This window comes from Aquarana catesbeiana, linkage group LG06 (genome assembly GCF_042186555.1).
Source record: "Aquarana catesbeiana isolate 2022-GZ linkage group LG06, ASM4218655v1, whole genome shotgun sequence".
Taxonomy (NCBI): domain Eukaryota; kingdom Metazoa; phylum Chordata; class Amphibia; order Anura; family Ranidae; genus Aquarana; species Aquarana catesbeiana.
Genome location: NC_133329.1, coordinates 71,445,798 through 71,459,059, shown reverse-complemented (window position 1 = coordinate 71,459,059; position 13,262 = coordinate 71,445,798). Strand labels below are relative to the sequence as shown.

At 43.1% G+C, this 13,262-nt stretch overlaps 1 protein-coding gene across 2 annotated transcripts in view; it reads right to left on the bottom strand.

Annotated features, from left to right (window-relative positions):
* LOC141148597 (uncharacterized) overlaps positions 1–13,262 on the bottom strand; it is a 406,627-nt gene that overhangs the window by 266,226 nt on the left and 127,139 nt on the right. For both annotated transcript variants that reach the window (XM_073636195.1, XM_073636194.1), the window contains exon 5: positions 186–293. In XM_073636195.1, coding sequence (XP_073492296.1) covers positions 186–293 — 108 coding nt within the window. The remainder of the gene's footprint in view (positions 1–185; positions 294–13,262) is intronic.

Here is a 13,262-nt window from a genome sequence, read left to right as displayed (position 1 = left end):
ATGTGGTTCCTGTGCGATTCACATGCGGGTTATAGCATGTCTTAATGTTTTGTTACAGACATGCTGATACATTCTTATAGAATGGTGCTACACTTGCCTGGTAAAAAGATAAGATACTTATTAGTGTAACAGACAGGACACAACCCTTTACTTTATCATGTAATAAAATGTTTCAAGTCACTTACGCTTTCTTCTTTGCTTATTGAATAACAGAACAATGATTAAAGGTCCAGTAATTAAGATCAGCGCTACACTGGCCAATACAACATGGAGTTTATACCGTGCCTCTAGATCTGAAAACAAAAGGAAAGTAGAATATGGTTTATTTTTACACTTTATACTCATTACATTTACACTGATATTAAATCCTCCACGATGGAAGGTAAAGCAAATTTTTTTTTTTGTTGTTTTATAAATTTTTATTGAGTGAACATACAAAAATCGTACAACATTCCATTGTAACATTTGAACGCATTAAGGTACAGTGAGAAAGAAAAACATTCTGTTTCTGCAAAATGGGTTCTAGTAATAATTAAGAGTCAATTAATACTTTACGGAGATATACATACTGTATTATTCAGATATATATTGATTCTGTATTTTAACTTGTAGATGAGGGATTTCAATTTTTCTTACATTAGTAAAGTGATTTTAGAAAATGTCAGTTTATGACTATCTTTAAATAATAATACAAAAATAAAATAAAAAATGAAATAACAAAAAAAAGGAGGGGGGTAAGTAGAGGAATGGGTTAAGGGGTTTAGTTTGTATCTGAGTTTTCCCTTTTTTTTTTTCTTTATTCTTTTCTCTCTTCCTCTAATGTCTCGTGTATTCTATTGTTGAGTATTGTTTTCTGTGATTATACAATAGTTGCTGCGTAGGCTGAAGAGGATTTGAATTGTATCCAGTTATACCATGTAGAAGTGAATTTAGATATTTTTTCCTGTGATATGTTTATAAACTGTTCTAATATTTAATTTTTTTCTTCTAAATCTTAAAGCGGAGCTCCGCCAAAAAAAAAAATATTAAAAGTCAGCAGCTACAAATACTGCAGCTGCTGACTTTTAATATATTGACACTCACCTGTCCAGGGCGCCCGCGATATCGGGTCCCGAAGCCAATTTGTCCCTCAGCCCTCGGGTGCTGCCGCCGCCATCTTCGGTAAGGGAATCACCAAGTGAAGCTCTGCGGCTTCACTTGCTGGTTCCCTACTGCGCATGCCCGAGTCGCGCTGTGCGTCCTCATTGGTCCCTGCTGTCTTCTTTGACCTGTGTGTCTCCTAGGAGACTGCGCGGTGGGGGGGGGGGGAGAGTAGGCGCCAGACATGGCGTAGGTCTCAGCAGTCACCGCGGTGATCTATGTCCAGAAGTGGGGGAAAATACCTGAATTATAGAGGTATCTGCTCCCTCCTCCCCCCTGAAAGGTGCCAAATGTGACACCGGAGGGGGGGAGGATTCCAAAAAGCGGAAGTTCCATTTTTGGGTGATACTCTGCTTTAATGACTGAACCCAGTTTTGCAACTTTGAAATGAGTAAGTAAAACTGTACATATAACAACTTAGTGTGTCCAGATGAATTATACCGCAATGGAAGCTTTCATTGGTAATGGCTATTTCCTTCTGTTTTTGTTTTTATGAAAGGAAAACTGGCCTTAAATGGTATACAAAAAAAATCATATTCGGCACAAACACCGATTCACACATATGTGGCTCTACAGAAGAAGACCCACTTCAAAGAAGCCGCATATATGTGTACACTCAGTCGGAAGGGGTTAAAGAAGCCTGGAAAACATTGCCTGGCCTTCCACCGCTGAACTCCCTTTATAAAATATTAGATGCCTTGCCGTCATCCTGATTCAAGTAAGTGACTCCGAAAGTGCCAAGACCAGAGACAGCTAGGTAGCTACAAGTTTAAAAAATGGATCAGCATTGTCATCCTGTATATGTCTCTCAGTAAAAATACTGAGGTTGGGGGAGAGTGGATTGTACCAGCTACCAGTATGTAGGGAAAAGAATAGCAATTGTTAATGAAAATCCTTTCAGCATGGTCAGGCTGAGATCGGCTGGCCTGGCTGTGTCTGCACATAACAGGGGCATAGGTGTGCGCATAGGGCGTGCCTGGGCACACCCTAATCACCCTGTGTGGTGCAGATTCCCCCTGTTTAAACCCCTGATTCTTCACCAAATCCCCCTGGCGGGACTCCTAAAAAGTGTTAAAAATAACAAAAATGAAAACTACTGACACCATCCACTGCCCTACTAACACCAATCCCTGTCCTAATGACACCGTCTACTGCTCTACTGACACCGTCACTATAAATACACATGCACACACATGTGTATTTGAGCTTTAAGGTGCACACCCTAATGCAATAGGCTGTGCACACCTATGGCCAGGGGTGTTCCTAGCTATTAGGAACTCACGATCTGTCTCTCCTCACAGAACAGAGCAGGGATTTGTGTGTTTACACACACACGTCCTTGTTCTGCCTCTCATGCCCATGATCGCTCGTGGCTGGCGGTCATCGTGACCATCGGCCACGAGCATCGGCACCCCTGCTGTGCAGCGGGCGCCTGCTATCCTGCTTAAAGAAGCCGACGTACAGCTACAACAGCTCGCAGGAACGTGCCGACCTGCTGCAGTATAATGACGGTGGCTGGTCGGCAAGTGGTTAAAGTGATTAAAAGTGGTTAAAAAACTATTTCTACCTGTATTCACAGTGCCTTGCAGTGATCACATGACTCCAGGCTCTCTCCTCTCTCCTCCCCTCCTCCCTGGCTGACATCAGCAGGGGAATCTTGGCCCCGCCCACTGGAGATATCACACAGGGAGAGCTGACAGCCTGGAGTCATCTTATCGCTGAAAGATACTGTTAAAACAGGTAGAAATCTTTTTTTTATATAAAGCACAGGCACTAGGATGCAGCTTTTTATCTGACAGAGGGGATGATATAAAGATGAGCTAGTGGCTTAACAACCACTTTAACTGATCCTAATTTTAATAAATGTATTTTTTAAAAACAATATCCTACCAAAAACATACGGACACTGACCTAGAGGGGGCGCCTTTGTGTGGGTCTGGTGTTTCCGGGGGATTTCAACACCTCGGCTCCCAGGGAGAATAATATGGTGACTCTTGCACACCAGTATCACTCGGGTTTAACATTTAATGAGATGTAAGTTTGTGGATTAGACCATCTATTTAACAATTTTTACATATAACCTTCACACAACATGGGTTTTTATTTAGACCATCTTTTATTATCTACAGATACTCTAGCATCCGCTCCTAAAGAGTCGGATTATCAAATTATAAAACGCGTCAAGCTTTTAACCACTTGCCGACCGCCGCACGACTATATACGTCGGCAGAATGGCACGGGCAGGCAAAAGGACTTACATGTACGTCCTTGCCTGCCCGCGGGTGGGGGGTCCGATCGGACCCCCCCCCGGTGCCAGCGGCGGTCGGCAAATCTCCCCCGGCGATCGGAGGTGAGGGGGAGGCCATCCATTCGTGGCCCCCCCCTCGCGATCGCTCTCAGCCAATGGGATCATTTCCCTGCCTCTGTATTGTACACAGAGGCAGAGGAAATGATGTCATCTCTCCTCGGCTCGGTATTTTCCGTTCCGGGCCGAGGAGAGAAGACTGCAATGTGAGTGCACAACACACACACACACAGTAGAACATGCCAGGCACACAAAACACCCCGATCCCCCCCCCGATTGCCCCCCGATCCCCCCCCCAATCACCCCCCCCCCTGTCACAAACTGACACCAGCAGGTTTTTTTTTTTTTTTTTTTTTTTTTTTCTGATTACTGTATTGGTGTCAGTTTGTGACATTTACAGTGTTAGGACAGTTAGTATTACCCCCCTTTAGGTCTAGGGTACCCCCCTAACCCCCCCTAATAAAGTTTTAACCCCTTGATCACCCCCTGTCACCAGTGTCACTAAGCGATCATTTTTCTGATCGCTGTATTAGTGTCGCTGGTGACGCTAGTTAGTGAGGTAAATATTTAGGTTCGCCGTCAGCGTTTTATAGCGACAGGGACCCCCATATACTACCTAATAAATGTTTTAACCCCTTGATTGCCCCCTAGTTAACCCTTTCACCACTGATCACTGTATAACCGTTACGGGTGACGCTGGTTAGTTTGTTTATTTTTTATAGTGTCAGGGCACCCGCCGAATAAAGATTTAGCCCCCTGATCGCCCGGCGGTGATATGCGTCGCCCCAGGCAGCGTCAGATTAGCGCCAGTAACGCTAACACCCACGCACGCAGCATACGCCTCCCTTAGTGGTATAGTATCTGATCGCATCAATATCTGATCTGATCAGATCTATACTAGCGTCCCCAGCAGTTTAGGGTTCCCAAAAACACAGTGTTAGCGGGATCAGCCCAGATACCTGCTAGCACCTGCGTTTTGCCCCTCCGCCCGGCTCGGCCCAGCCCACCCAAGTGCAGTATCGATCGATCACGGTCACTTACAAAACACTAAACGCATAACTGCAGCGTTCGCAGAGTCAGGCCTGATCCCTGTGATCGCTAACAGTTTTTTTGGTAGCGTTTTGGTGAAATGGCAAGCACCAGCCCCAGGCAGCGTCAGGTTAGTGCCAGTAGCGCTAACACCCACGCACGCACCGTACACCTCCCTTAGTGGTATAGTATCTGAACGCATCAATATCTGATCCGATCAGATCTATACTAGCGTCCCCAACAGTTTAGGATTCCCAAAAACGCAGTGTTAGCGGGATCAGCCCAGATACCTGCTAGCACCTGCGTTTTGCCCCTCCGCCCGGCCCAGCCCAGCCCACCCAAGTGCAGTATCGATCGATCACTGTCACTTACAAAACACTAAACGCATAACTGCAGCGTTCGCAGAGTCAGGCCTGATCCCTGCGATCGCTAACAGTTTTTTTGGTAGCGTTTTGGTGAACTGGCAAGCACCAGCCCCAGGCAGCGTCAGGTTAGTGCCAGTAGCGCTAACACCCACGCACGCACCGTACACCTCCCTTAGTGGTATAGTATCTGAACTGATCAATATCTGATCTGATCCGATCAGATCTATACTGGCATCCCCAGCAGTTTAGGGTTCCCAAAAACGCAGTGTTAGTGGGATCAGCCCAGATACCTGCTAGCACCTGCGTTTTGCCCCTCCGCCCGGCCCAGCCCAGCCCACCCAAGTGCAGTATCGATCGATCACTGTCACTTACAAAACACTAAACGCATAACTGCAGCGTTCGCAGAGTCAGGCCTGATCCCTGCGATCGTTAACAGTTTTTTTGGTAGCGTTTTGGTGAACTGGCAAGCGCCAGCGGCCTAGTACACCCCGGTCATAGTCAAACCAGCACTGCAGTAACACTTGGTGACGTGGCGAGTCCCATAAGTGCAGTTCAAGCTGGTGAGGTGGCAAGCACAAGTAGTGTCCCGCTGCCACAAAGAAGACAAACACAGGCCTGTCGTGCCCATAATGCCCTTCCTGCTGCATTCGCCAATCCTAATTGGGAACCCACCGCTTCTGCAGCGCCCGTACTTCCCCCATTCACATCCCCAACCAAATGCAGTCGGCTGCATGAGAGGCATTTTCTTTATGTCCTCCCCCTAGTACCCCTACCCAACGAACTCCCCCAAAAAAGATGTCGTGTCTGCAGTAAGCGCGGATATAGGCGTGACACCCGTTATTATTGTCCCTCCTGTCCTGACAATCCTGGTCTTTGCATTGGTGAATGTTTTGAATGCTACCATTCACTAGCTGAGTATTAGCGTAGGGTACAGCATTGCACAGACTAGGACACACTTTCACAGGGTCTCCCAAGATGCCATTGCATTTTGAGAGACCCGAACCTGGAACCGGTTACAGTTATAAAAGTTACAGTTACAAAAAAAGTGTAAAAAAAAAAAAAAAAAACACAAACAAAAATATAAAATAAAAAGTAATAGTTGTAGTTTTATTGTTCTCTCTCTATTCTCTCTCTCTCTATTCTCTCTATTGTTCTGCTCTTTTTTACTGTATTCTATTCTGCAATGTTTTATTGTTATTATGTTTTATCATGTTTGCTTTTCAGGTATGCAATTTTTTATACTTTACCATTTACTGTGCTTTATTGTTAGCCATATTTTTGTCTTCAGGTACAGCATTCACGACTTTGAGTGGTTATACCAAAATGATGCTTGCAGGTTTAGGTATCATCTTGGTATCATTCTTTTCAGCCAGCGGTCGGCTTTCATGTAAAAGCAATCCTAGCGGCTAATTAGCCTCTAGACTGCTTTTACAAGCAGTGGGAGAGAATGCCCCCCCCCCCCCATCGTCTTCCGTGTTTTTCTCTGGCTCTCCTGTCTCAACAGGGAACCTGAGAATGCAGCCGGTGATTCAGCCAGCTGACCATAGAGCTGATCAGAGACCAGAGTGGCTCCAAACATCTCTATGGCCTAAGAAACCGGAAGCTACGAGCATTTTATGACTTAGATTTCGCCGGATGTAAATAGCGCCATTGGGAAATTGGGGAAGCATTTTATCACACCGATCTTGGTGTGGTCAGATGCTTTGAGGGCAGAGGAGAAATCTAGGGTCTAATAGACCCCAATTTTTTCAAAAAAGAGTACCTGTCACTACCTATTGCTATCATAGGGGATATTTACATTCCCTGAGATAACAGTAAAAATGATTAAAAAAAAAAAAAAAATGAAAGGAACAGTTTTAAAATAAGATAAAAAAGCAAGAAAATAATAAAGAAAAAAAAAAAAAAAAAGCACCCCTGTCCCCCCTGCTCTCGCGCTAAGGCGAACGCAAGCGTCGGTCTGGCGTCAAATGTAAACAGCAATTGCACCATGCATGTGAGGTATCACCGCGACGGTTAGATCGAGGGCAGTAATTTTAGCAGTAGACCTCCTCTGTAAATCTAAAGTGGTAACCTGTAAAGGCTTTTAAAGGCTTTTAAAAATGTATTTATTTTGTTGCCACTGCACGTTTGTGCGCAATTGTAAAGCATGTCATGTTTGGTATCCATGTACTCGGCCTAAGATCATCTTTTTTATTTCATCAAACATTTGGGCAATATAGTGTGTTTTAGTGCATTAAAATGTAAAAAAGTGTGATTTTTCCCCAAAAAATGCGTTTGAAAAATCGCTGCGCAAATACTGTGTGAAAAAAAAAAATTAAACACCCACCATTTTAATCTGTAGGGCATTTGCTTTAAAAAAATATATAATGTGTGGGGGTTCAAAGTAATTTTCTTGCAAAAAAAAATAATTTTTTCATGTAATCAAAAAGTGTCAGAAAGGGCATTGTCTTCAAGTGGTTAGAAGAGTGGGTGATGTGTGACATAAGCTTCTAAATGTTGTGCATAAAATGCCAGGACAGTTCAAACCCCCCCCAAATGACCCCATTTTGGAAAGTAGACACCCCAAGCTATTTGCTGAGAGGCATGTCGAGTCCATGGAATATTTTATATTGTGACACAAGTTGCGGGAAAGAGACAAATTTTTTTTTTTTTTTTTTGCACAAAGTTGTCACTAAATTATATATTGCTCAAACATGCCATGGGAATATGTGAAATTACACCCCAAAATACATTCTGCTGCTTCTCCTGAGTACGGGGATACCACATGTGTGAGACTTTTTGGGAGCCTAGCCGCGTATGGGACCCCGAAAACCAAGCACCGCCTTCAGGCTTTCTAAGGGCGTAAATTTTTTATTTCACTCTTCACTGCCTATCACAGTCTCGGAGGCCATGGAATGCCCAGGTGGCACAAACCCCCCCCAAATGACCCCATTTTGGAAAGTAGACACCCAAAGCTATTTGCTGAGCGGTATAGTGAGTATTTTGCAGACCTCACTTTTTGTCACAAAGTTTTGAAAATTAAAAAAAGAAAAAAAAAATTTTTTTTTTTGTCTTTCTTCATTTTCAAAAACAAATGAGAGCTGCAAAATACTCACCATGCCTCTCAGCAAATAGCTTGGGGTGTCTACTTTCCAAAATGGGGTCATTTGGGGGGGGTTTGTGCCACCTGGGCATTCCATGACCTCCGAAACTGTGATAGGCAGTGAAGAGTGAAATCAAAAATGTACACCCTTAGAAATCCTGAAGGCGGTGATTGGTTTTCGGGGTCCCGTACGCGGCTAGGCTCCTAAAAAGTCCCACACATGTGGTATCCCCATACTCAGGAGAAGCAGCAGAATGTATTTTGGGGTGCAATTCCACATATGCCCATGACCTGTGTGAGCAATATATCATTTAGTGACAACTTTGTGCAAAAAAAAAAAAATAAATAAATAAATTGTCACTTTCCCGCAACTTGTGTCAAAATATAAAATATTCCATGGACTCAACATGCCTCTCAGCAAATAGCTTGGGGTGTCTACTTTCCAAAATGGGGTCATTTGGGGGGGGTTTGTGCCATCTGGGCATTTTATGGCCTTCAAAACTGTGATAGGTAGTGAGGAGTAAAATCAAAAATGTACGCCCTTAGAAATCCTGAAGGCGGTGATTGGTTTTCGGGGCCCCGTATGCGGCTAGGCTCCCAAAAAGTCCCACACATGTGGTATCCCCATACTCAGGAGAAGCAGCTAAATGTATTTTGGGGTGCAATTCCACATATGCCCATGGCCTGTGTGAGCAATATATCATTTAGTGACAACTTTTTGTAATTTTTTTTTTTTTTTTTTGTCATTATTCAATCACTTGGGACAAAAAAAATGAATATTCAATGGGCTCAACATGCCTATCAGCAATTTCCTTGGGGTGTCTACTTTCCAAAATGGGGTCATTTGTGGGGGTTTTGTACTGCCCTGCCATTTTAGCACCTCAAGAAACGACATAGGCAGTCATAAATTAAAGGCTGTGTAAATTCCAGAAAATGTACCCTAGATTGTAGGCGCTATAACTTTTGCGCAAACCAATAAATATACACTTATTGACATTTTTTTTACCAAAGACATGTGGCCAAATACATTTTGGCCTAAATGTATGACTAAAATTGAGTTTATTGGATTTTTTTTAGAACAAAAAGTAGAAAATATCATTTTTTTTCAAAATTTTCGGTCTTTTTCCGTGTATAGCGCAAAAAATAAAAACGGCAGAGGTGATCAAATACCATCAAAAGAAAGCTCTATTTGTGGGAAGAAAAGGACGCAAATTTCGTTTGGTTACAGCATTGCATGACCGCGCAATTAGCAGTTAAAGCGACACAGTGCCAATTTGTAAAAAGTGCTCTGGTCAGGAAGGGGGTAAATCCTTCCGGGGCTGAAGTGGTTAAGGATGCAGTCCCCATTTCCATCATTGGTTTTATGGACAATTATTTTTACACCACAAGGTTTATTCCATCACACTTATGTACTATGTATATTTGCTTCCTTGTTATGGCATTCATGTTTTACATTATGGTTATATGTATGTAATGTTTTCCAAGTTCATTATACCCATTATTTTAGGTTGCTGTATATGCTTTGAGCAGCTCTGCATAGCAAGCCAATCAGCTTCTAACTTCAGCTTGTTCAATTAAGCTTTGGCAATAAACCTTATGCCGAGTACACACGGTCGGAATTTCCGACAGAAAAAGTCTGACGGGAGCTTTTCATCGTATATTCCGACCGTGTGTATGCCCCATCAGACTTTTTCCATCGAAAATTCAGACGGACTTAGATAGAGAACATGTTCTATATTTTTTTGAGGGAGCAAATTCCTATCGGAAAAAAACGCTTGTCTGTATGCAAGATAAACACGAGATTAGCAGAAGGAGCCCTTTTTATAGTGCCGTCGTACGTGTTGTACGTCACCATGTTCTTGACGGTTGGAATTTGGAGTGACCGTGTGTATGCAAGACAGCTTGAGTGGAATTCCGTCAGAAAAACCTTCAGAGTTTATTCCAAAGAGGGAAAACCGGTCGTGTGTACAGGGCATTAGAAGCTTATCGACTTACTATGCAGAGCTGCCCCAGATTCTATGTGCACCAGTTTTAGCAAATCTCCCCCATTATATCTCTCTCTCCATTCAGAAGAGAGGAAAACGCAGAGGTGGGCTGCACAGTGACTGACCACTGTGATAGCCAATCAGAGGCTATCATAGCGATCAGGTGACCGGGAACTGGGAGTCCTGGGTCCCGATCGTTAGTGCAAGTAGCGTGAGTGCTGTGCTTGTGAGTGCTCCCAGAACAAAGAGAGGTACACATATGTGTCCTCACAAATAAAGACCCACTTCAGTGAGGCCGCATATCTGCGTACAGGTGCCATCAATGAGCTAACACCTTCTGCCCTGCCAGTAGCAAATTGACGGTCGAGCAGTGGTTCAGTTATCCTGACTGGGCGTCATATGATGTCCTTTTAGGAATGCGCTGATCATGGGGCCATGCAGAGGTGCAATCTGTCACTGGCCGCATCCATGGGACACGGCCGATGGCCGATCCGAGTACCGGCTCGCTGCCAGTACCATGTGATGTGAGGAAAAAAATGTAAATAAATTATTTTAAAAATTGGTTTCTTTTGTACTGTCACCAGTCAGTATCCCTGATCACCACCACACCAGTTATATGAGAACGCTGTACAGCACTGGTGACAATATATTAAAAAAAAAAAAAATTCCTTAATTTTCTACAATATTCTGACAAAAAAATTACAAACTTCAAAAAACTTGCCATTCCTCTTACTAAATACCTTGGACTGTCTACTTTCCAAAAAGGGTCATTGTGGGGGTATTTGTACTTTCCTGACATTTCAGACCCTCAAGAAATGAGATTGGCCATCAGTGCATCAGATGTGATCAGATGTGATCAATTTTCAATGATTTGCACCATAGCTTGTAGACTCTATAACTTTCACAGAGACTAAATAATATCCACTATTTGGGTTATTTCCAAAAAAGGGTCATTTGGGGTATATTTGTACTGTCCGGATATTTTTGGGCCTCAAGAAATTAGATCGGCCGTCAGTAGATCAGGATTGATACATTTTCAGATATATACCATAGTTTGTGGACTCTATAACTTTCATGCAGACTAAATAATAGACACTGATTTGGGTTATTTTCACCAAAGAAATGTAAGTCAGCAATGGCAGCATCCATACTCCTTTCAGGAATTGTTGGACCAATATAAAAAAATACTGAGGTATGGGGAAAGTGGATTGCCAAAGCTACCAGTATCTGGGTAAAAGGGTAGCTATCGTCAATGGAAATCCTTTCTGTATTATCAGTCTGAGATCGGCTGGCCTGGGTGTGTCTGCACACGTCAGGGGTGTTCTACAGACATACAATTAGCATACACTATAGTACCAAAAGTATTGAGACGCCTGCCTTAACACGCACATGAACTTTAATGGCATCTCAGTCTTATGCCCCGTACACACGGTCGGATTTTCCGATGGAAAATGTCCGATCGGAGCGTGTTGTCGGAAATTCCGACCGTGTGTGGGTGCCATCGGACATTTTACATCGGATTTTCCGACACACAAAGTTTGAGAGCAGGAGATAAAATTTTCCGACAACAAATTCCGATCGCGTCAATTCCGACCGTGTGTGGCCTGTTCCGACGCACAAAGTGCCACGCATGCTCAGAAGAAACTTCGACACGGAACAGCTCGGTCTGGTAAAATGAGCGTTGGCAATGGATACAGCACTTTCGTCACGGTACAATGTTAAAAAAGGTTTAATACAGCGCACTCTCTTCTTCTTTATAATGTGACAAGAATTAAGTAGTTTTGCTGCTCATATTCACACACACTTCTCACAAACTTATTTTGTTGTTTTTTTCTTGGGATTCCCTGAATATATTGTTATTTGTCACATCTGACATAATGTTTTTTTTTTCTTTTAGTTTTTTTGTGCTTTAAAGCCATTTTTCCTTTAGATTTTATGTTTGTATTTTTTCCAAGGCTGATCTTTGTTTAATCTTATTTTTACTCCAGACTATTTTTGTATGTGTTTTGTGTGTCAAGTTACCACAACACCATTGATATCTTTTATTATTTAATCTCAAGGAGATTGTTTGTTGTTGGCGTCCCTTGTTAATTTCACATTGTATTTTTGAAATGTACCTGAATCCTCACAAACCAACTGTCCTTTTTGAAGTAAAACACACATAGGCAAGTATAATTCAAACCAAAAATCCTTTATTAAGGGCTCAGAACCAAACAAAGAGGGAGGCAACGCTGGATCAACAGGAGAAATTAGCGAAGCCTGGGACCCCCAGGGCAGACAACAATTCTTGAACATCAAAATTGGTGGCCTGAGGAGTCCATATATAAGGGAGGGCAGTCTGGTCCAGAATTTGCAGAGATCCGGAAAGCAGCAGATGACATCTGTGTCCCCAGGCTGTGGTACCACAAGAAAAGCTAAATGTACACAATAATTCTGCGCTACCAGAAAAAACAAACGAATAAGCAGCTAACACAACCAGCAAGTGTAAACAATATAAACAACGAAATAAGTGTAGCGCTTTTAGACAAAAGTCAGATGCAAAGTCTATGAGTCAACAGTTCAAAATGCATATATCAAGGGGAAAAAAATCCGTGTGGGAGAAAAAACTCTTTTTTCTTAAAGTTCTCTGAAGCAGATCACATCAAGGATGTAAACCATAAGGAGAAGGAGCCCACACACCACCATTGAAAGTGAAAAGGCTTACCGGACTGGATGGACTCAACAAGGTGTACGCCAGGCTTGGGTGGTGCTGGACTGTAGATGGTCCAAAGGGGCAATGTTGGTGGAGTGGCTACCACTAAGCTGTTTTCCCTGGATGGTGCCGAACCAGAAGAGGTGAGATGAAACGCACGTGGATCATATCCCTCGGACCGACGTTGGAACCAGAGGTGACAACAGCAAATGAAGGGAAGGAAGGAATAGCCAAATAGTGTAAATCTGTATAGAAGGGAATTTATTAAAAAAAGTATACACTCACATGTACAAATGGTTAAAAACAGCGCTGTATGAAAGTGGCGACAGTGGGATCCTACCCGACGCGTTTCGTCTGCATAGACATCATCTGGGGGGTTACCCCCACTGTAGCCACCGAGATATATATATAGAGAATGTCATAATTAATGAGAAAACAGCTCCACGGAAATTACGAACGTGACTTCCGGTATGGGGGAAAATGGCCGACCGGCGTGCGTTCCATGCCTCATAATAATAAAAACCGGAAGTGAAAGAGATAAAAGCCCCTGTGATTAACATAGAGATAACCAAATAAATAATGACAATCGCAGGAAGATGCGAAGCGAGGATAAGTGAATATAGGAAGTGACACGAAATAATGTTGGGCGTGTATGTGGCGCGGC